At 41.5% G+C, this 23,506-nt stretch overlaps 1 protein-coding gene across 1 annotated transcript in view; it reads right to left on the minus strand.

Annotated features, from left to right (window-relative positions):
- Positions 1-23,506, minus strand: part of CC2D2A (coiled-coil and C2 domain containing 2A) — a 270,839-nt gene that overhangs the window by 184,692 nt on the left and 62,641 nt on the right. Inside the window, exon 7 of the mRNA XM_070948913.1 lies at positions 600-736. Coding sequence (XP_070805014.1) covers positions 600-736 — 137 coding nt within the window. The remainder of the gene's footprint in view (positions 1-599; positions 737-23,506) is intronic.

The raw sequence follows: 23,506 nt of genomic DNA on the forward strand, positions 1-23,506 counted from the left end.
TATGCTAAAGGAGAAGTCCTTCTCGCCAAACCTGGGCATAATTGGCAAGTTCCCAGCATTGATGCAGATAAAAATCTGCAAACGTGGAATGGGGTAGCTATGTGCGGGCAATTCAGGAAGGTGAGGAGCTGGTGGGGTGCCAATTCTCCTCACATTCAGGAAGCCAGTGCAACTCGTTCTATGCTAACCCAGCCACACCCACTCATCCGCACCCATCCGGTCTCACCCACTCAGCCAGTCACCTGGTGGTGCTGAGCCAATGGCACCACACCCACTTGCCTACACCACCCAACCATGTAGTCAGTTGTGTCACTGTTCACCTGTTTGCACTCACCCATCCACACTGACCTGGCTACCATGAGTCATCCTAGACCCGTGCTTCATTTACTTTAAATTAGGCTTCACCCAAGGGTTGCAACTCTTTTGTCCTCAATCTACCAAATAGTTTGTTATGCATATTTCCAACCTCTTTAAATTGTATAGTCTGTTAAAGAGGCTATTAAAAATAGAGTCCCCAAGCTCACTTGAAACATTGGCAACTGAACCATTTAAGGAAGATAAATTATTATAGCAAATAGCACCTGCATGAGGCACCATACCTGTTCCTGCTTGAGTATCCTATTCTCCATGATGTTCTGGTTGGACAATGACACAACAGGACGTTCTCCTGTGTAGAAACCTTCATCCTCAAGAAACCGTGGTTGCCTATTTTCAGGCATCTTCAGAGAAGGAGGCACTAGAAAGAAGATACAATATGTGAAGAAAGGTAGCAATATGTGAGAACAACCTTGAGGGAAGCAGGAATGAGATGCTACCTAGGAAACCGTCAGACAAGAGTGGAGAGAAAGGAACCCATAGCTGCTTAATGTCAGAGAAAGAAACTTAGGAAAGATGTCCTAAATTGATCAGGCTGTAAAGAAATAGTAGATTTGTACTTTTAGACTTACAAGGTTTTGTTAATATAGCCATATAAGAGTATAATTAGCTCATCTGCTCATGTTTCCTGTCTGGTTTACCTGGAAGGATTGACAGACAGAGATGCTTAACACTACTACTACTACTACTACTACTACTACTACTACTACTACTATTACATTCCCTGGACAAATAATTGCAGGGTTTTTTGGCAAGACTTTTGGAAGCAACTTGCCCTGGCTTTCTTCCTGGAGCTGACAGGGATTGGCCCAAAATCATCCAGCTGTTTTTGTTTCTAAAGTGGGTCTAGAACTGACTCTCCTGGTTTCCAGCTTGGTGTCTTAACCACTAGACAAATTATCTCTTATTACCATATTTTTCAGACTATAAGATGCTCCGAAGTATAAGGTGCACCTAGCTTTTGGGAAAGAAAAGGGGGATGGAACGGGCCAAAAACAGGATGCGCGGAAGCCGAAAACGGGATGCGCGGAGGCGGTGATAGTCGGCAGCAGCGATGGGCAGCAACAGCGATCCCTGAAGCCTGGAACAGCTGATAGGCGGTATTCTGGGAGGGTGATCCAATCACCAATCAGCTGCTTGTGCTAAATCAGGCTGTGCTGATGCTGACCAGGCTGTTTGCTGCAAGGAGGTAAATTGCTGGGAGGCAGAGGCCGAAGGGTAGGGGCCAGCGGGTAGGTGGGGCTTTGGCAACATTCACTGTATAAGATGCACAAACATTTCCACCCACTTTTTTGGGGGGTAAAGTGCGTCTTATACACCGAAAAATATGGTAATTAGTATTCATTAATTGTTTTTATATTAAGATTCTAGATAGACATATTATTTTGCTTTTTGTTTGTTTTGTTCTCTATTTGCTTTATTGTTTTAGTGAATTATAATCCAAGATGATTTTGGAACAAATGGATAGAAGAGAGTCAAGTATGTTACCTTGACATCTAAAAATGAATGAAAGAAACCATTCAGAAGTCTGCAACTGTGGTGTTCAAAATAAAACTAAGGAGAAATCTTTAACAGTTTTGAATAGTTATTTACAACTCTAACTTAAAACATGGGCAGAAGCCAAGTGGGAAAAAAATACCATAGATATCAAAAATTTTGAGATCTTTTTGAAGCAATTACCAACTGTAATATAATACCTTTAGTAAGACAAATTAACTACCCATAATATGCAAGCTTTTCTTAAATATTCTTCAGAATACATTTTAACCAAGAAAAAAAGAGAGGGGAGAAGAAAAAGGAAAACATTAAATATAATAGTTCCCCAGTAATGATTTTTAACAACCTCATGATCAAATGGAAGAGGTGTTATGAAGACTTAATTGGATTTCAGAAACACATATTGCAATTAACAAGCAAGAACTGTTCTTCTCTTGAAAATTTAAAACATTTTATACTTATCAGTAGTGGGTTTCAAATCCCGGCACTACCGGTTTGCTATCGGTAGCACGTGGGCGCTTGCTTTGTGAGCGTGCTGCACTGCTGTGCATGTGCAGAGTGTTTTTGATGATGTCTGGGCAGGTGGGTGGAGGCTCCTGCAACTGCTGCTACCGGTTCGCCCGAACAAGGGCAAACTGGGAGCAACCCACCACTGCCTACTATGATTATTCATAGTGAATTACAGCATACAAAACAAAATTGTACTGGTTTATCTAGTTCATATAAATTACATCAGACTTGCTCAAATAAGTACCTTCCAAATATTATCATTCCCAGTGACTGCAATGGAATTCTAGGATTTGTATTCTCTATAAGTAGAGAACATTAGGTTGGGAAAAGCTGGTCTCTTGAATAGGTTATTGGCAATTTGAGAGAAATATATTAGCCCTATCTGTAACTGATGGGCACTGCATCCACCATATTTTCCTACAAAATATATATTTGGTTTTCCATAGCAATTTCTAGTCTTGGTTTTGAATACATATATACAATTTTCAAAGCTGATGTGAAACTATAGGAAAAAAACTGAAATGTGAGAAAAACTGAAATAGATACAATACTTATTTTTGGTGCTCACCAGAGACGCAAAGGTACTTTATGCATTATAAAATGTATTCAGTTCACAGAAGCGCATTAGAATAATAAAATCAAAAAGTAAAACTTACTCAGATAAAAATTAAAAATGCATTGATTGAATCTACTTTACAATGCTTTTGTCAAAATTCCGACTGACAAACCCAACCAAGCCAGCACTCCGAAACAATTGATCTCTTTAACAATTGTTTTATTGAGTACATCATTTCTTCATTTTGGATCACAATTTCAATCTTTACAGCACTCCGGCCCTGTAGCGATTTTAAAAGGGGTGAGCCCCGTGCTCCTGTGCACCACTTTATTGTAGGCAACCTCAGCGAACGGCAGACAGTCTTCCCAGTTAGATTGCTGATAGTTGACATGGCAATACTGGTACTCTTCTATCATGGCATTCACTCGTTCTACGGCCCCATTTGTGCTCAGATGAAATGCAGAGCTAAGACCATATGAGGACCCTATTAGACTTACAAACCTCTTCCAGAACTTAGTGGTGAATTGGACACACGCATACACCAGTCTGAAATGATTTGTTTCAACAACCTGTGCAGTTGGTAAATGTGTTGAAGGAGCATCTTAGCTGGCCTCTGGTTGGGAGGCTCAAGCAAGTGATGAAGTAAGCTTGCTTGGAAAATAAGTCTATTACTGCCCAAATCACAGTTTTTCCTTCACTCTCTGGGAGCTCAACTATGCAGTTCATCATGATCTCTTCCCAGGGCCAGATTGATTCCACCACTTGCTGCAGTAGGTCTAGGCTCTTCCCTGGTCTCTTTTTCATTGTTGCACACACTACATAACTTTTTGCATAGCTTTCTATGTCCCTTTTCATTCCTGGGCACCAGAATTGTCTTTTGGCTAAATACAAAGTCTTTGGAACCCAAAGTGGCCAGCTTGCTTGATCTCATGGCTCCACTGCAAGAACCTATGAGAACTCATAGGTTCTCAGGAACATACAGTATGTCTCCCTTCCATGCCAGTCCATCTTTTGATATTAGTTTACTTCCAGGGGCGTCAAACCAGTTATCAGACTGTAACTCCCTCCTTATCTGTTAAGTCAGATCGCAACTGCCAATCTTTTCACCTGCTGCCTTGTGATCGCCTATGCTGCTCATTGATTTGTGTGTGTGTGTGTGTGTGTGTGTGTGTGTGTGTGTGTGTGATTGCATTCACTACTTCTCTGTTGCTCTTGTACTGCAGCATGCGGGACAAGGCATCAGCTAGAAAGTACTTCCCCCCTGGTATGTATTTCAGTTTGAAATCGAATCGATTAAAGTACTGTGCCTACCAGACTTGTTTCAGAGAGAGTTTCTGGGGGATTCTCAGTGCTTCCAAATTCTTATCATCAGTCCATACCTCGAAAGGCACTTTACTCCCTTTGAGTAGTTGCTGTTGTGGTCTGCCAGTGGCCAGCAGAGCTGGCAGCAGATTCGGAAAGTGAGGAGGTTGGGGAGGAACGTGGGCCAGTCCTGGAGTCTGGGGAAGACTCGGACAAGGGCTCTGCGTCGGAGACAAGAGAGGGGGCAGGGCCATCTGGTAGTTATGTGCTGCCTCCGGAGCCTCAGAATCTGATATCAGCGAGGCAGAAGAAAAGGGGGAGCCTGTTCCCATTGCGCACATGCACAGAGCTGCCAGGAAGCAAGAACAGTTAAGACAAAAGGGATGACTCAGGAGTAAGTTTTGGAGATGACTGGCCCCTTCCATAAGACATAAGAGAGGAGCAAATGGACGTGAGCCTTGGCAGAAGCAATTTGTGCATTCTGGTCAGTTCAAACTCTGAGAAGGTCCATTTGACTCTGTGCTCCATTTGGCCTTGCAAAACTAATTGGCAATTAGGTCTCTGGCAGTGTTTCAAGGGAAATGAAGGTGGGTGCTTATCAGCATTACCTTGAAAGACTGTGGCAGACATCTGTTGGACTCTTCACAGAATGTCTGTGAATTATTATGAATTAAGAGCCTTGGTGGCACTGTTAACACCAGCTGCCTGCAATTAATGCAAGTTCAAATCTCACCAGGCTCAAGGTTGACTCAGCCTTCCATCCTTTCAAGGTAGGTAAAATGAGGACCCAGTTTGTGGGGGCAATAAGCTGACTTTGTATAAAAAAAGAACACCGCTTTGGGGGGGCGAAAGCCCTACTAAGCAGGTATATACAAAAGTAAGAAGGCTATTGCTTAACGCATTGTAAGCCACCCTGAGTCTCCGGAAAAGGGCGGCATATAAATCGAACCAACCAACCAACCAACCAACCAACCAATCAATCAATCAATCAATCAATAATACAGGCTGTGAATGACCATAATTCACAGCCATTTAAATAAAAAAAAATGTTTTTTGGGACTAAGCCTGTGATTTAAGTTTTCTCAGGGCGCCTAGGTCAAAACACTTGCCACCAAGTAAATAGAATTCACTACTTCTCCATTGCTCTTGTGCTGCAGCATGCGGGACAAGGCATTAGCCAGAAAGTACTTCCCCCATGGTATGTATTTCAGTTTGAAGCTGAATTGATTAAAGCACTGTGCCCACCGGACTTGTTTCGGGGAGGGCTTCAGGGGGATTCTCAGAGAGGTATGGTCACTCTTTACCTCGAAAGGCACTTTACTCCCTTTGAGGAATTGCCACCAGGTACGTAACGCCCACCTTCTCCCAGTGTGAGAGAAGGAAGCTTTCACGTCCTTCTCCTTAGAGACACTGCCCATAGTCTATAAGTCTCAGTGAGCTTTTGGGAGGTGTAAGTGCATGGTTGCAACTTTCCTTCTTGGTTTTTCTGGAGGAGTACTGCCCCAACAGCCATGTCACTGGCATTCACTTGGATAATGAAGGGCTCCTCAGGTTAAGGTGTTTTAGGACTGGTTCCTCTGCAAACAATCTGTTCAATTCCCCCTGGCACTCCATTGTCCAGTTCAGTGGCTGGCTCAGTTGAGGCTTCTCTTCCCCTCCCCGTCTTTAGCAGCTCGGTGATCAGCAGAACTATTTTGGCAAAAGAGGGGATGAATTGCCTGTAAATGTTCATGAACCCTAGGAAACTCTGTAACTGCTTCCAGGTTCGAGGGGCCTGCCACCCTAATATGGCTTTTACCTTCCCCGGGTCCATCTATATTCCCTCACTACTTGGTAGACCAGATAGCATAGGCAGGCCTTTGAAACTCACATTTGGACAGTTTGGTGCACAGGTTTCTCTTTATGAGTTTCTTGAGGATCTGGCGCACTACTTTGATGTACTCCTCCATTGTCTCCATGTAAATAAAGGTATCATCAAGGTACACCAGGACCCCTTTGTACAGGTGATCATGCAGCATCTCATTAATTATTTGCACTAACACTGTGGGGGCTCCTTGGAGCCCAAACAGCATTATGTTAAACTGGTAGCTAATAGGCAGTTGAAGGCAGTTTTCCATTTGTCACCCTCCTTGATCCTCACCCTGTAGTACACCTCCCTCAAGTCCAGCTTCATAAAAATCTTCCCCATAGCCAAGTGGCCCACCATGTCCTTCATTAGGGAAAGGGAGTACATGTTTTCCATACCCTGCTTATTCCCCTAAAGTCCATGCATAGCCTCAATGACCCATCCTTCTCCTTAAATAGTCACTACATGAGATTTGGCTGGTTGTATGAAACCCTGGGCTAGGTTCTTACCAATGTAATTCCTTAGTTTCTCCATTTCTTTTGGGGTCATGTAGTACACCTTTGGCTTGGGGAGTTTCGCTCCTGGCAGGATTTTGATAGTGCAGTCGGTGGGACCGGGGGGGGGGGGTGTAGGACATCACATTCCTTCTTGCTGAACATCTCCCCCAGGTCTCTGTACTCTTTGGGGATGGGCAGAGTCCCTGGTGACTGCTCAGAAGCAGCCATCAAGTGTTCAGGCTTTCTTTCTTTGACCTTCGGCCTCTCCAACCCTTTGCTCAGGTTCCCCGATTGGGGGTGTCCTCTCCCCAGAGCCTTTCTTCTCTCTCTCTTCTTCCACCATATGGTAGGGCCTCATTTCTCTAGCCAGGATCACTTCCTCCATTATTTTTGGTGCCACAACAAACCAGATGGCTTCTCAGTGCTGCCCTATCTCTAGCTGCACTGGCTCTGTTAGATGTGTTGCCGGGGTACTCCCTATTAGTGAGCCGTCCATCTGCTTAAACTTCATGGATAAGCAAGCTTATTTAGCACCAGGTGCAGCATGAGTCTATGAGGGCTTTTGTCTCTCCCCAGGCTCCCAACTTCAACACCACAATCCTCGCTGAGATTGATAAGGGGTGGATGTCTCCACTTATTTATTTTTTTTTAATAAAAGGTTTTTATTTTCTGATCAAACAAGTATACAATATAAACAATCATTCAAACTATCATCAAGAAAAAGAAAAAAAAAATCAATCCTTGGTAAACTCAATCTTCAACCCCTCCTCACCACCCCCCACCCCCGACTTCCCAGAACAAAAACAGGGCATAGATTTCACCAAACATTCGCTAAAATAAACTAGCTAACTGCAAGATTTAATAACTCCCAAGACCCCTTAACTCCCCTTTTACAATTTCATCAACCTCCCTTTTTATAGACTCAAAGTAGCATGTAATCCAATAACTCTAAGAGTTTTAAAACCATTAACAAATATTAAACATTCAAACCTAAAAACATTTTCCCCCTCCTACTTTTCTCAAAGTTCAGATATTTTGAAATCTCATAACAAAAAATAAACCTTAGATATTCACTAATTAAATTTCTACATTTTTTAAATTTCTAAATTTCCCCCCTTCATTATTCCTCCCTCCAACTTTTAAATTTTTTAAAAGATAATCATCAACATAATTAACCATTAGTACATAAACTAGAAAACCAAAAAGGATTAATCAACCATTAATGCATCATATTTAAAAATCAATATTTAACTTTATACTTTTTCCCCCTCAGTAGTTATAACACCTAAAACATGATCATTTTTAACCATAAGTAGAACAACTGCAAAACCAAAAGAAAAGGTTAATCTTCCATTCTTGCTTTCTTATTTTGAAATCTCATAACAAAAAATAAACCTTAGGTATTCACTAATTAAATTTCTACATTTTTTAAGTTTCTAAATTTCCCCCCTTCATTATTCCTCCCTCCAACTTTTAAAATTTTGAAAGATAATCATCAACATAATTAACCATTAATACATAAACTAGAAAACCAAAAGGGATTAATCAACCATTAATACATCATATTTAAAAATCAATATTTAACTTTATACTTTTTCCCCCTCAGTAGGGGAAAAATCATTTTTAACCATGAGTAGAACAACTACAAAGCCAAAAGAAAAGGTTAATCTTCCATTCTTGCTTTCTTTTTATATTTTTTCCAGTCTTTCTGCATCCCTCCTACTTCTATTTTGAGGAGGTTTTTCATTTTAATTTGAGGTTGATGTAACTGCAAAGATTGTCCCCTTTTTGAGAAAATTTCCTCTGATTTAGAGCCCCCAAATCGCCTCTTCATGCTTATATAAATCAGTTCATTCCTTCGTCTGTAAAACCAAAGTTTGTCAAGAGTTTGTGAAAAAAAGTTCAGTTGTTTCTTTTCTATTAAATGTATAAATGCCACTGGCAAATCTCCTTCATCTTCTGAAACTTCGAAAGTCTGGTCATTTACTACTTTTTTCCAAACCAAGTCATAATTTTGAAAGATTCTATCAATTTTTCCGAAAAGAGCAGAGAATAAGCTCGAAAATTCTTGAGAAGATTCTTCCACCCTCTCTGCTGCAATCAGAATATCTCCTGAATTGTCATCATGCTCCGTAGTTGTCTCCTCAGTCATTTCTGTTGTTATCCCTTTAAGAATTGCTATTTGATTACTTATAGCTGCAGTATGATTATTCATGGCTTCTTTTATAAATTCTGTAAATTCTGCATCAAAATCCTTATAACTCTGTAAATCAGACAACTGTTTCGTTTCTGACACCTCCAAATAGCTTCCAGCACTTTCAAGATCTCCTTTCTTAGAAGCCATTTTATTTTAAAAAGATTTTCTTTCTTCCCACAACCATAAAATCATAAAGTCAGAGCCATCCTTTTGAGCAGCTTTCAGCAATTTCTTTATAAATCACCAAACGAAATAATCTTTTCCCAAACAGCTCTTCAAAATCTATTCCAGCAACTTAAAGCCAGTCTCTGAGCACGAGTCTATTAGCGAAGACTTTCCTTTCTAACTTTCAGTTTTAAAATCGCAACAAAGAAACGCCATCTTAACTTCCAGCTCAGAAAATCCAATTAGAAACATTGTATCCCCGGAGTTAAGTATTATACTTGCAAAAAGCTTGTCCTCCTGCTTCTGTTCCGCCTGCTTTTTTGAAATCATTTAATCTTGTTTGACAGCAGAAATTGGACGCAACGCCTAGCTCTGTAAAAAAAACAGAGTCCCCCCAGATCCGGAGCTTCAGTGGGCTGAACGGGGAGCTCTCGCCCTCCTAACCCCTGGAATTAATCCAGGGGTTTTCGGGGAGCTCTACCCTCACCCACCTGCTCTCCTCCCCTTCTTTTCCCGAAGGGGAGATTTTCAAGCCATTTGACAGCTGATTAACGCTGTCAGAATGGCTCAACGGAATCACGGGGGCGGCGGTCTAAAAAGACCGTCAATGGCGCTGCGGAGCCAACCCGGAAGTCCGTCTCCACTTATTGTCTGGTTGCTCTCCCCTTCGTCCTCACTCTGGTAAAGGACAGGCTGCTGGTCCTCCTCTATCAGAGTTCCCGCCCCCTCACTGCTGGGTGAGGAAACCTCTATGACCTGGAGCGCCACGCTCGACTTCTCTTGGCCCTTCTGTTCTGACTCCTTCAGCTTGATGGGGGTGGGGACCCTTGCTGCTGGTTGGAGAGCAGGTGCCAGACACTCAGCCGCACTATGGCCACACCAGAAGCACAAGATAGTTTTGCGCCTCGGGGCAGTTAGGGAGGCAGCTGCCAGGGCAAATGCTGTTCTCTGTCCAAATAGCTGTCATTCTTGGCTCCTCCTCGGTCTGGCTTTAGGGGCACCATGCTTCTTGTATTCCCTTATGTCAAGATCCACCACTGTTGCCATCTCGTACCAATCTTGCATCCAGTCAGGTATTCCCCGGGACAGGCAGGTAAGGAATAGTTCTTGGTTCAGGCCATCTCTGAAGTGCTAGACCAGCAGCTGCTCCAACCAGAGTCTCAACTTACCTGTGACTCTCCGGAACTCCTGAATGTACTCCGCCATTGGTTGGCTCCCTTGCCTTAGGGCCCATATGTCAGAGTTCCAAATAACACCCCCAACAAAAGAAGACTCCAAGGCTCGAGATTCCTCAAAGTTCCATTTTATTAGAGATGTCATATTGGCACATCTGGGAAAACCTGAATCTGAAACTTTCCAGGTTTTCCCCACCCAAGTGAAAGTTCAAGTCCCTGCCTAGCACCCACTTGTCCATCACATGGTCCAATCATGCACCATCCAAACTGGAGATACCTCCCAGTCACCCAACAAAGCGTCCTTGACTCTCTGAGAAAGGAATGTTATTTTGACTATATATCTCCCATACTCCATACAATCCCCCCTCCATTTTCCCACAGTAGAGAATGTGGCAGGCCTGAAGGCCCAACGTAAAAGATGGCTTCCAGGCATGACACATATCTCTGACTCTGTTTTCCAAATATGGGTCTCATCCTTGAACCTGGCCCTAAATTCCACTAGGAAGTCATTGATGTACGCCAGCTTTGGCACCTCTTCATTGTGGAGGCCCATCACCCACTTGCCCGTTTCCCTTTCAAGGTTCGCAATCATGGGGTAGGCTGGGGCATACAGGCCCAGGTGGAACCACACTTGGTTCAGGAAGAACGACAGCTTCCATTGAATGTGGCCTTTATTGGAGGGGTCCGCAGATGGAGGCAGAGACCCCTAGTGTCCAGGAAACTAGCCAAGCACCAGTGGGTGGGGTATGGCTGGACACCAGGTCACCCCAGATGGGGAGACAGCCTGCCAGTGGGTTTGCTGTCAAGTGTCGATCAGCGCTCGACACACATGAACAAGGGGAACAATCACAAACCTGGGGTAAAGGCTAGCATGACAGATAGAGGGTAACAACCTCGTGGACATGGGTGGAGACGGCGAATCACAGAAACAGCAGGAGAAGACTATGCCAGTGGGCGCCGCCGCCTCATGACATCAAACTGGATGGCGGCGCATGGGAGTCTGGCAGCGCGTTTGAATTGCCCGCCGAACAGCCGACAAGCCGAATACGGACACCTGGGTGTTGGGGGGTGTGACGCTGCTATAAGGAGATGCTGAGAGGTGCTCTCAGCGTTGACTTTACACTGTTTGCAGTCCGGCTTATTCTAAGAGCCACCTTGTAGTGAGCAATAAACCGAGTTTCAAACAGCAGCCAGCATCTGGAAGGTTTATCCGTTTCCGCACAGGCGGTTTAACAAGCCGAGACTTGCAGCCCAGTGGTGCTTCGCAGGACCCAGTCTCAGGAACTAGCTCTCTGCAGGGGTTGCTGCAGCCAGACTCGGGATCCAGCGAGGTGGGGGCAATGGGGCCAGACGAACCCTGACCTCGGCCAATGGCTCCATCCTCTGTGCCGGTTCCACTCTGTACATATCCAGGTGGATAAACATTTTCTTCAGCTGTTGCACCAATGGGCTGTGGCAGGCGGTAAGGTATCGCCACTCTGCATGCTCATACCACTCTGCTGTTCTCTTCACTCTCCACTTCATTGCCTGGGAGAATGATGTCTGAGGGGGAAACTTGGCTTCAGATGCCTTCGGTGCCCTCCTCTGCCAGACATCCTCTTCTGACAGAGGTTCCCAGTCACTATGGTTTCCTCCTGCACCACTTGTTGCTCGGTCTTCTCTACTTGAGCTTTCAGTCGGGCCACCATTACCTGGGCTCTGAAATCTGCTTGAGCCACCCCCTGGACTTCATTGGACCTGTGCCAGGTTTTGACACGGGTTCTCCCTTGTGCTCCATTTCAACCCCCTGGTAGACAGCCAGGGCTCAGGACCCCTGAGGGATTGCTTGCTAACTAAAGTCTCAGAAGTGAGTTGGTTTAATGTTAAGGTTCCGACTGATGAACCCAACCAAACCAGTACTCTGAGATGATCAGATCTCTTTAAGAACTGTTTTATTGAGTACATCATTTTGATATGCAGGAAAGCAAAACCAACTCTAATTAATTCCCACTGTTTTTGTATAATTAAAAGAATACATATTCCCCTACCTCAGTATCACAGGTCATTGTCCAATTAGGTGTTCTGGTATCTTTTGGGTTATTCACTCCTGTCTCTGGCCAGCACCTGTAGCGATGACCTTGGTTCCCACAGGACAATCTGTTGTTAATGTATGGTCTGACATTTCAAACCTCCCCCCCCCCCCATATTGTGTAGCAAGCTGAGAAATGAAAAGATGGCTGAGGCAGCATAGGTCCGTTTCTAAGTTGACAGCTTTATGAATGATGCTAAAAGCTATCAAGCTTCAATTTAACATCTTTTTCACTGTTGCTTGTTTTGAAGAAGCAGAGTTATGATAGTATAGAACAGAATACTTTATTCCTTGCGTGTCCTAGTGTGACTGGTGTCAGGGTTCCAAGTAACACCCCCAATGAAAGAAAACTCTAAGGCTTGAAATTCCTCAAAGCTACATTTTATTAGAGATATCATATTGGCACATCTGGGAAAACCCAAATCTGAAAGTTTCCAGGCTTTCCCCACCCAAAGAAAAGTTCAAGTCCCTACCCAACACCCACAAGCCCATCACATGATCCAATCAAAACTGTCCCAACTGGAGATGCCTCCCAGGTCCAGCCTCTCAGGTGCAAGGCAAGATGGCTTTGACTTTCTGAGTAAGGAATGTTATTATGACCAGTGCTGTGGAGTCGGAGTCGGAGTCGAGGAGTCGGAGTCGGAGGAAATTTTGGGTACCTGGAGTCGGAGTCGGAGTCGGCAAACAATGCACCGACTCCGACTCCGACTCCTACTAAATTTAGATTGGAATTTTAAAAAAAGCAAGTTTAAATGTCCCAATTCACAAAAAGTTATAATTAATGACTTCTCTACTGTAAGAATAAAGACCAATGCATGCAGTGCCTCACGTAACCGCAAAATGAACACGTTAAGTGACCGTGAAGAAGCATGCTTTTCATGTGCTTCACTATAAGGCACGCAACGCACAATTAGGAGTGGCAATACTTATACTTTCCATAGTGTTGTGTTCTGCTGTTACAGGGAACGCAGCGCCCATGGGTAACCTAGCCTCTCACTGATAAGGGATTAAGTAAATATGTTTTTTGCAGGACTAGAGACACTTGCATAAGTGAAGGGAATGGAGGGTCAATAGTTCAAGACTGAAGCTGTAAACCATTTATTGCCAATAAATAGTGGTGGGCGAGGGGCGGGCGACCCAGCAATTTAACAAATGGTTCGGTGGTTTTTTTGTAATTTTATTGGCCCACGGAGCTTCAGCATAGGCTAATTAGCCCTTGATTAGATCGGCTCCCGACCCCCAGCTGATTTGCTCTGAGCTGTTTTGCTCAGTGCTCTTTTGCTTGCTTGGAAAGACTGCAGATTTTTCCCCAAAAAATCTGGGCAGCCAGGGCCCCAAAAACAGATGCAATTTTGAAAAGACGTGCAGGAAAAGGAGCCATTTTGGATCAAACAACTCGCTGGGGAAGCACTTATTTAATGGTGAAGCATTTGCTTGAACTTAAAGACTTCATAGAAGAAATGGACAATGAAAATCTTGCATTAACTGCAAGCCAGTGGACACAAACAAAAGAGCTGGAGAACCTTCTTTCTCACCCCTTCACTGTCACCAAGAGGTTGCAATGTGATGATCTAACCCCGGGTAAATTCCTCTTGGAATGGAAGAGCCTGTTATATCGCCTGAACAAAAATGGAGGGTTAATAGCTGAGGGCATTGCATCTTCAATGATGAAGAGAGAGTCTTTTGCTGGAAAATGAAATCTTGTTAGCGGCTATTTATGTCGACCCAATGAGCCGACTTTTATTGAACAGTAAACAGATTGCTACTGGGAAAAAGGCCCTCTATGATGTAGCAGTTCGCATGAAGGGATTACGACCTGAAATACCTCCACAGGAGGATGGAGTTCTTTTAAGCAATAGTGGTAACTCAGAATCATCTTCTTCAAACGAAGAATTAGACTTTGATTCCTTCTTAGACAAAATGGAAGTTGCTAAAGGAAAGCGACGTCGCATAAGCGTTACAGAACCAGTAAATGTCCAAATAAAAAAATTCCAACAGGAGTTTTATAAAGCACTAAAAGAAGTTGAAAAGTATGATCGCTCATCAAAACTTACTGTTGAAGAAGCCATCCTTGTTTATCCAGAGATCGTTAGTGATGTGGCCAGAATAGTTACTGCAATGCCACCCACCCAAGTCAGTGTCGAAAGATTATTTTCAGCCCTAAAAATAATAAAGTCTGACTTAAGAGCCTCTATGAAAGAGGATCTGGCAGAGGCAATTCTCTTCCTTAGAACTCTACATTGAATTGATTTGCATTTGCTAAGCCTATAACTACATTTCAAGATTAATATAAACCATTTCTAGGTTTTACAGATTTTGTTTTTGGTTCATATAGATAAGCTTTGTTTTTGTTCTAAAACAACCAAATAATGTGGTTTGTATTTTTGAACTGGTAAAGTTCCTGTTCCTGATGTTTATGCCTGCTGCTACTATCCAGCAACTTGATTAATTAAATTAATAAAAAAAAATTAATAAAACTTTGTTGTTTTCATTGTGTTTGTCTTTTGCTTAAACTGTTCAATACAGTAGACTGTTGGCTTCCCAGCCAGTAGTCCTGTGGTAATGACATGTATGTTGCCTTTCTTTCCTTCAAGGAATGTATAAAATACATTCGCATATTAATACAGAGGAGTCGGAGTCGGGGAGTCGGAGTCGGAGTCGGAGTCGGAAGTACAAAAAACTGAGGAGTCGGAGTCGGAGTCGGAACATTTATCTCCCGACTCCACAGCTCTGATTATGACTATATATCAACCATGCTCCATACAATCCCCCCTCCCAATTTCCCACAGTAGTAAATATGGCAGGCCTGAAGGATGGCTTCCAGGTCTGACAGGCCGCCACCCCCCCTGGTCAGAAAGTGTGTCCTGAAACGAGAGTAGCATAGTGGTTAAGCATCCGATATACTAACCACCTCTCCCTCCCCCAGGGGGACCCTTTGGCTTGTCAGGGAACGTATCATGAAATTGTTTCATGTCTGTCTGCCTTAACATTCCAGCTCTTAACCCAAGTAGCTTCAGACAAAGGGTACCCTTTCCAATGTACTAAATATTGCACCTCTATGCAGCCTAGAGTCTAAAATCTTTTTTACTTTGTAATGGGTTTCCCCTTGCACTATAATAGGCTTGGGAGGTACTTGAGCTTGTGGCCTTAACTTGGAACTGGTAGCAGGCTTCAGTAAACTAGGGGATTGAAGAGATCAGTGTTTATGTTTGTTTTTTGTATGCCTTGGCAGCCTCCACTATTGCATTTTTGGTGTTCTCCCAGCCTTTCCTCAGCGACTCCATCCACTCATTTACGATCATAGAGGAGGGGAGGCTCCCTGGGCAGTTCAGGCATGGGTACAAAGTCTATGCCACTGGTGACCTGGAAGGGGGTCAATCCAGTGCTACTGTGCACAGAATTGTGGTAAGCCACTTCCACAAAAGGCAGTAGGTCGGCCCGTTTTCCTGCTGGTAATCCACATAGCATCTGATATATTGTTCCACCACTGTATTCGCTTGTTCTGCCACTTTGTTCGTACTCAGATGGAAAGCCGAGCTAAGTCCTTGTGTGAATCTGACTGATTTCAGGAATTCTCTCAAAAATTTTGCTCTAATTGGACCCCTCGATCCGAGATGACTCAACGCGGTATTCCATGCAGTTGGTAGATTTGTTTGATGAACATCTTCACCAATTTTTTACTGGGTGGTAATCCCAAACAAGCTGTGGGCTTGTTTTGAAAACAGGTCAATCTCTGTCCAAATAACTGTATTCCCCCCCACTCTCTGGAAACTCAACTATAAAATCTATTGCAATTTCTTCCCAAGGTCTGCTGGGGCTTGCCACTTGTTGGAGGAGTCCAGGAGACTTTCCTGATCTCATTTTCATGGCTGCACATAATAATAATAATAACAACAACAATTTTATTTCTATACCGCCCTTCTCCCGAAGGACTCAGGGCGGTGTACAGCCTATTTAAAAACACAAGACAAAACATCAATTAAAAATTTAAAATAATTAAATAAATTTGGCTCAATTTAAAACCCCACAAATTTAAAATACCCCAATTTAAAATTATTATGTTGATACCCCAGCCTGGCGGAACAACAGGGTCTTCAGTGCGCAGTGAAACACCCGGAGGTGTGGCACAGCTTTTCACGTAATCCTCTACATCCACCTTCATTTTGGGCCACCAAAACTGTCTCCTGGCCAAATTCAGGGTTTTCAAGAATCTGAAGTGGCCACCCAGCTTGGAATCGTGGCTGTGCTGTAATATTTCCAGCTTCAAGCTGGCAAGGACATATAGTTTTGAGCCCTTCCAAGCCAGTCCATCTCTCATAATCAAGATGTCCCCATTGTCTATGAACCATGGGTTGGGTGGGAGTGCTGCCTTCAGCTTGTCCCAGCTGGGGTCTGGTTGTTGTCTGATTTGACCCCTGGTGGTGACTTGTGCGGCTGATTGCGAGGGTGGAATGATGGCGTGGATGACTTCTTCCCTGTGGCTATCAAATTGGGGCTGTCTCGATAGGGCATCTGCTAGTAGATTTTTTCCGCTGGGATGTACTTGAAATCAAATTTAAACTGCCTGAAGTATTGCGCTCAGCAGATTTGTTTGGGAGAGAAGTTTCCTAGGGGTTTTTAGAGCTTTGAGGTTTTTGTGATCAGTTCATACCTTGAAGGGCACTTTACCCACTTCTAGGAAATGCCTCCAGGAGAGGAGAGCCCAGTGGATTGCATAGGCTTCTTTCTCCCAGATGGCCCACCTCCTTTCAGTGTTGGTGAGTTTCTTGGACACATAGGCACAGGGTAAAAGCTGCCTCTGTGGGTCTTTTTGTAGTACAGCTGCCACGGCCACATCGCTGGCATCGCTGGCAGATTTGCCAGTCTGGGTCTGGGTGCTGGAGAATCGGTTCTTCAGCAAAGAGTCATTTTAATTTTTTTTTCCATTTTAAAAACAAACTTTATTAGATTAAAAAAAATAAAATTGTATAAAACATTCACAACCTTAAAATACAATCAACAATATCAACAAACAACAAAGTATATATAATGTATATAAGTACACATATATACAAAAACCTATTTTCCCTTTTTTCCTTAATGACGGTGTATAATTATTACTTTTAATTTCTTACTAAATTTTGACTTTACCTTCTTTTCCATTGGTTTATCCACTCATACCAACTGTCCCATATCTTAAAATACTGTGAATCTTCCTTCTCTTTCAATTTCAACGTTAGTCTATCCATTTCTGCACATGTGTAAATTTTTTGAATTATTTGCTGCTCCGTTGGCAATTGATTTGTTTTCCAGACTTGTACTAAAGCTAACCTAGCTGCCGTAATTATATGTAATATTAGGTACTTTTTTTCCTTTCTAATGTTTTGTTTAAACATTCCTAACAAAAAAAATTCTGGTTCTAACTCAATATCCTCCGCAATTATTTCTGATATCCAAAATTTTATTTTTATCCAATATTTCTTAATTTTTGGGCAAAGCCACCAGACATGAAAGAAGGTTCCCTGTGCGTGCTTGCATTTTCAACACGTTGGATTAAGATTTACATACATCCTTGCCAATCTCGCAGGGGCTAGATACCATCTGTACTACATCTTGTAGTGGTTCTCCTTATATGCTACGGATTTTGTTCTTCTATAGTTGGTTTCCCATATCCTTTCCCATTCTTCCAATTGTATATTTTTGCCAATATTCCTTGCCCAAGCTATCATTTGTCCTTTAACTAAATTTTCTGCTAGGTCGAATTCTAATAAGTATTTGTAAATCTTTGAAATAAAATTTCCATCTTTAGTTCCTAATAATTTGTCTAGTCTGTTGGGATTTATGTCGATTCCTCCTTCCTCATTGTCTTTCTTGTATCTAGTATTTGTAGGTAGGGCCACCAATCTATTTCTATGCCTTGTTCCCTGAGTTCCTGCCATGTTTTTAATCTTCCTTGGGGGTCCAGTAGTTCTTTATAACTTATTAATTTATGGGGGGGCTAGTGTGTTGGGGTGCGTTGCCGCCTCCAATGCAGATATCCAGCCGGGAACCTTCATATAATGTTTATTTTTAATTTTGAACCAAATGCCAATCAGTGAATTTCTTATTATGTGGTTTTTAAAATGTTTATAGGTTTTGTTCCCGGCGTTCCACAAGAAGGCATGCCACCCCTTTAACAAATTGTGGCCTTCCAATTTTAATAGTCTGTAATTCTCCAAATTGACCCACTCCTTAATCCATGTTACACTCGCTGCCTTATAATATTTTTCCCACGCTGGTAGGCCAAAACCCCCTCTAGATCTATCAACCTGTAATATATTTAAATTTATTCTTGGTTTTTTCCCCTCCCATACGAATTTTGATGTTATTTTATTCAAATTTGTAAAAAAGTTTTTCTCTAATTTAACTGGAATAGTTTGAAATAAGTAGAGGAGCCTCGGGAGTATATTCATCTTAATCGCCCCAATTCTTCCTAACAATGATAACTTTAGTTTCCATCTTTCTAAATCATTTTTAATTTGTTGTACTAATTCTCCATAATTATCTTTTATAGCCACATTCCCAGTTGTCAGATTAATACCTAAATATTTTATCCTCTTAACTACTTGTAATCCTGATTGTTTTTCTAACTCTTCTATTTGTTTTGCTGTTAAATTTTTAGTTAATATTTTAGTTTTATCCTTATTGACTTTTAAACCTGCCACCTTACCAAATTTCTCTATTTCCTCTGTTAATTTTAATTCTGTTTCTAATGGATCCTCTATGAAGAATACAAGGCCATCAGCAAACGCTTGGACCTTGTATTCTTCTCCTTTAACCTTGAGTCCTTTTATATATATATATATATATATATATATATATATATATATATATATATATATATATATATATATATATATATATATATATATATATATATTATTGAAAAAGTTTTATTAGTAAAACAAACACAATTTCCCCACAACCCTCCCACCCAACCCCCCTCCCCCTCCCCGACTTCCCAGAGCAGAACACAAGGTATTTCTATTAACTTTTAACAATAAACTAAATTGCTTAACCAATCATTAAACTAACACCCCTTAAAAAAAAAATTCTTAACCCCCCCATAGATAAAATCCTACTTCTTAGACATAATACTTCTAATATCACTTATATAGCGCTTATACAGTTAAAAGAAATCATTCATAAGCTATTTGATATTTTTTAGTCTGATACTTATTTTGAATATAATCACTCCATCTTCTCCAGTCCTGTATATACCTTTCTTGTGTGTGATCCTTCAAATATGCTGAAATTTTAGCCATTTCAGCTAAATTAGTTACTTTCAATATCCAGTCATCAATAGTAGGCAAAAAATCCTTCTTCCAATGTTGTGCTATCAACAATCTTGCTGCTGTTATCAAGTTCAAAATCAGTTTAGTCTCTGCAACTGTACAGTCCGTAGTTATACCCAGTAAAAACAACTGTGGAGTAAATTTCAGTCTTTTTTTAAAAATATTCTGCAAATCTTTATCCAAAATGCTTTGATTTTTCTACAAGTCCACCATATATGATAATAAGTTGCATCATCACAGTCACATCTTCAACATTTAGCTTGCACATTAGGATACATACATGATAATTTTTTGGGATCTAAGTGCCATCTATAAAACATTTTATAAAAGTTTTCTCTTAAATTTTGTGCTTGTGTAAATTTCACATTTCTAGTCCAAATCTTTTCCCAAGTCTCCATCATTACTGGCTCTTGAAAATTTTGTGCCCATTTAATCATGCAATCTTTAACCAGTTCCGTCTCGGAGTCTATTTCCAATAAAGCATTATACAACCTTTTAACTGCTTGTGTTTTTTGGACTCGTTGGGTTGAATCTTGAGGCTGTCGTGCCAGATGCTGTTTGTAAGTGGCTCTTGTCAATCGTTGATCTTTTGGAAATTCTATCATCTTTAATGACTCAAGGGTTGGTGGTGGATCCCCACTCAACAATAAATCTTCTTCCAAATTAGCTCCTCCAGCTAAAGCTTGAGCATAGGTTTGTGGTTGCCCTCCATCTTTCTCCTGTTGTATCATTTCCAATTGTTTTCTAGCACCCCCTGGTGAGGGTGGCCGTCCAGCCTTTAAGACATTGGCATAAAAATCTTTTGCCTTTCCAACTGTGTTTAAGCGATATCTTTGCCCAGCGTATGTCACTATTATCCCAAATGGGACGTCCCATCTGTACTGGAGCTGCTCGTTTCTTAATTCGTTCACCAAAAAACCAAACTGCTTTCTGTCTCTTAACATTTTAGGAGGAAGCTCTTTCAGGACCACCAGCTCTTGTCCATCCACTTTAATCTTGTTTCTGTAAGAAGCTTGCAAAATATCACTTCTAATTCTCCTTGTTATGAAATAGATCACCACATCTCTTGGTAGCTGCTTTTGTTTTGCCAGCCAGGAATTAACCCTATAGATTTTGTCCATTTGAATTGCCACATCCTCTGGCCTTTCTGAAATCAGCTCTGCTAAAGCATTGGAACAAATATCTTTTAAGTTTTCACCACTCTTTTCTTTCAAACCTCTCAGTCTCAGGGCAAATTCCATTGATCTGTATTGTAGCATAACCATTTCATCATCCACTTTCTCTGTTTGTATCATAACCTCTCCTAATTTAGTTGCTAGCTCCAAATTAGCTTCATCAACTTCCCGTACTCTCTCCTCAATCTTTAACATATGATTAGCCAGTCCTGAAACTGCAAAGACAATGTCATCTCTTATTGCATCATGTTTTTCCTCCACCACATCTTTAATTTTCTTTAACTCCTCCGAGAATTCTTTCATCATTTCTGCCTGATTATTCAAGGCACCCATTATAAATTCTTTAAGGTCTTGTGACTGTGTATCAGCCGGAAGTTGTTGTTTTTGAGTCACTACAGGGGAACCTCCTCCCCTTTTAGAAGTTGGTGGCTTTAGTTGTTTAGCAGCCATTTTATTTTAAAATGAGTTTTTCCCTTTCACAGCCACAAAGTCTTATAAACAGTCTTACAGTGTTTATTTCAGAGTTTTTCAGAATAAACAATCCTCTCTCCAATCTGTTCTCAGTTCCGAGCAATTTTCTCTTCAAGCAGAAGACTCTTAACAAGCAGTTTCCCTTTAACTTTCACTTTCCCTTTCGCCCATAACAAAGGTTTCCTCTCCAGCCTCCAGCTCAGGAAAGTTCCGTTTGCAACAATGTATTCACGGAGTTAAGCTCTGTTTCTTTTTAAGGCTTGCACTCTTGCTTCCGCTCTGTCTGCCTTGTTAGAAATAATTAAAACTCACTGTTTGCCGGCAGAATTGGACGCGACGTCTGGCTCTGGCTAGCAGAGGCACCAGCGATCCGGAGCAATGGGAGGGCTGAACTGGGGAGCTCTCACCCTCCGAGTCCCTGGGATTAATCCAGGGACTTTCGGGGAGCTCTACCCACCCCCTCCGACTCTCCTCTCCTTTGCCCGAAAGAGAGTTTTTTCAAACCGCCGGACAGCAGTTTAGCGCTGTCAGGGCGGTTTTGACAGATCGGGTGGCTGGCGGTCAATGGAGACCGTCCTCGACGTCCGCGGAGCCACCGGAAGTCGAGTCCTTTTATATTTTTGTTGAGTCTAATTCTTCTAAGTAGGTTTTCTAGCGTTAGAATAAAGAGTAGTGGTGAAAGTGGGCACCCTTGTCGTACTCCTCTACTTATTTCAAAAAAATTTGTTAGTTCCCCATTGACTAGTATCCTTGCTCTCTGTTTTGTGTATATTGAACTATCATCTTTTCGAATTTCTCCCCGAATTTCATATTCTTTATTTGTTGTGTCATGAATCTCCAGTTGACCCAATCAAACACTTTTTGTGCATCCAGGAAGATCAGGGCTACCTGTTTCTCTGGATGCACCTCATAGTATTCTATTACACTGATCACTGTCCTTATGTTGTTTTTAATTTGTCTTGCCGGCAGGAATCTGTTCTGGTCCGAATGTATTCTATGGTTTAATATTGTCTTTAATCTGTTTGCCATCAAATTCATACAAATCTTATAATCGGAATTTAGTAAAGAAATCGGCCTATAATTTTTTATCTGTGTTGTATCTGCCCCCTCCTTCGGGATTAGCGAGATATATGCCTCCTCCAAGATTCTGGTAGCTTTGCCTCTTTCAATGCCTCATTGTAGACCTCTAATAGTATCCAATTTAGTGATTCTGCTAAAATTTATATAATTCTACGGGTAACCCATCCGTTCCCGGGGTTTGTTTTTTTGTTTCCTAATTGTTGCCTGTACTTCCTCTATAGTAATCTCTCTATTGAGTATCTCTTCCTCTTCTTCAGTTACTACTGGCATTCTCTCCTCTTTTAAATATTGATCTATTTCTTCTGTTAGCACCTTATCCTGTGTGTACAAATCTTGAAAAAATTGGGTTACTATCTCTTTCTTCTTTTCTAGGTTCTGACATAACTTACCATCCTTATCCTGCAGTTGGTGAATTGTTCATTTCTCTCTTTCTTTTCCTAATTTGTAAGCCATCCACCTCCCTGGTTTGTTCGCCTGTTCAAATTGATTTTGTTTTAAAAATTTCATTGTATTGACATATTTTTCTTGCTCGAATAAATTCAATTTGTGTTTAGCTGCCATCCAATTAGTTCTTATTTGTTCATCCCCTGGCCTTTCCTGTAATTTCCCTTCCCAATTTTTGATCTCTTCTCGAATTTTATTATATTCATTTTCCTTCTCCTTTTTCCGTTTACTATTATAGGCTATTGTAAGCCTTTGTTGTATCCCACAGGTTTTGGAGGGATGTCTGATATTTATTGTTATCTTTAAAAAACCTTCAATTCTTTTTCTATCCTTTCAGTATACTCCTTTTCTTTCCTTATCTGAACATTCATCATCCATCTGCTCCTTCTCTTTCTTTGCCCTCTCCATTCTATTGTTATTGGATTATGATCAGCCCAGTCATTCGTCACAATCTCTACTGCTTCTATCTCCTGTATTAAACTCTTTGTAGCCCATGCCATGTCTATCCTTGACCAGGATTTGTGGGGGTTGGAATAATATGTGTACCTTTCCTCTTCTGGGTTATATAGTCTCCATATATCTACTAAATTTAGTTCTTCTGTTAAATTAAAAAATGTTTTTGGCAGCAAATTTTTCTTTTTTTTATTATTCTGATCGCTCTTATAATCCTTTTTTGGATCCACAATTGCGTTGAGGTCTCCCAACAGACATACATTTTCTATATTTTGTTCTATAATCTTTTCATGCAGTTTTCAATAAAATTCTTTTTGTTCGCTATTTGGCACATATACAACCACTAACAACACACTTTTACCTTTGACCTTTACTTCAATCA

The sequence above is a fragment of the Pituophis catenifer genome, unplaced genomic scaffold, assembly GCF_029215685.1.
Source record: "Pituophis catenifer annectens isolate HBS135680 unplaced genomic scaffold, rPitCat1.0.hap2 SCAF_8, whole genome shotgun sequence".
In the NCBI taxonomy this organism is placed as follows: Eukaryota; Metazoa; Chordata; class Lepidosauria; order Squamata; family Colubridae; genus Pituophis; species Pituophis catenifer.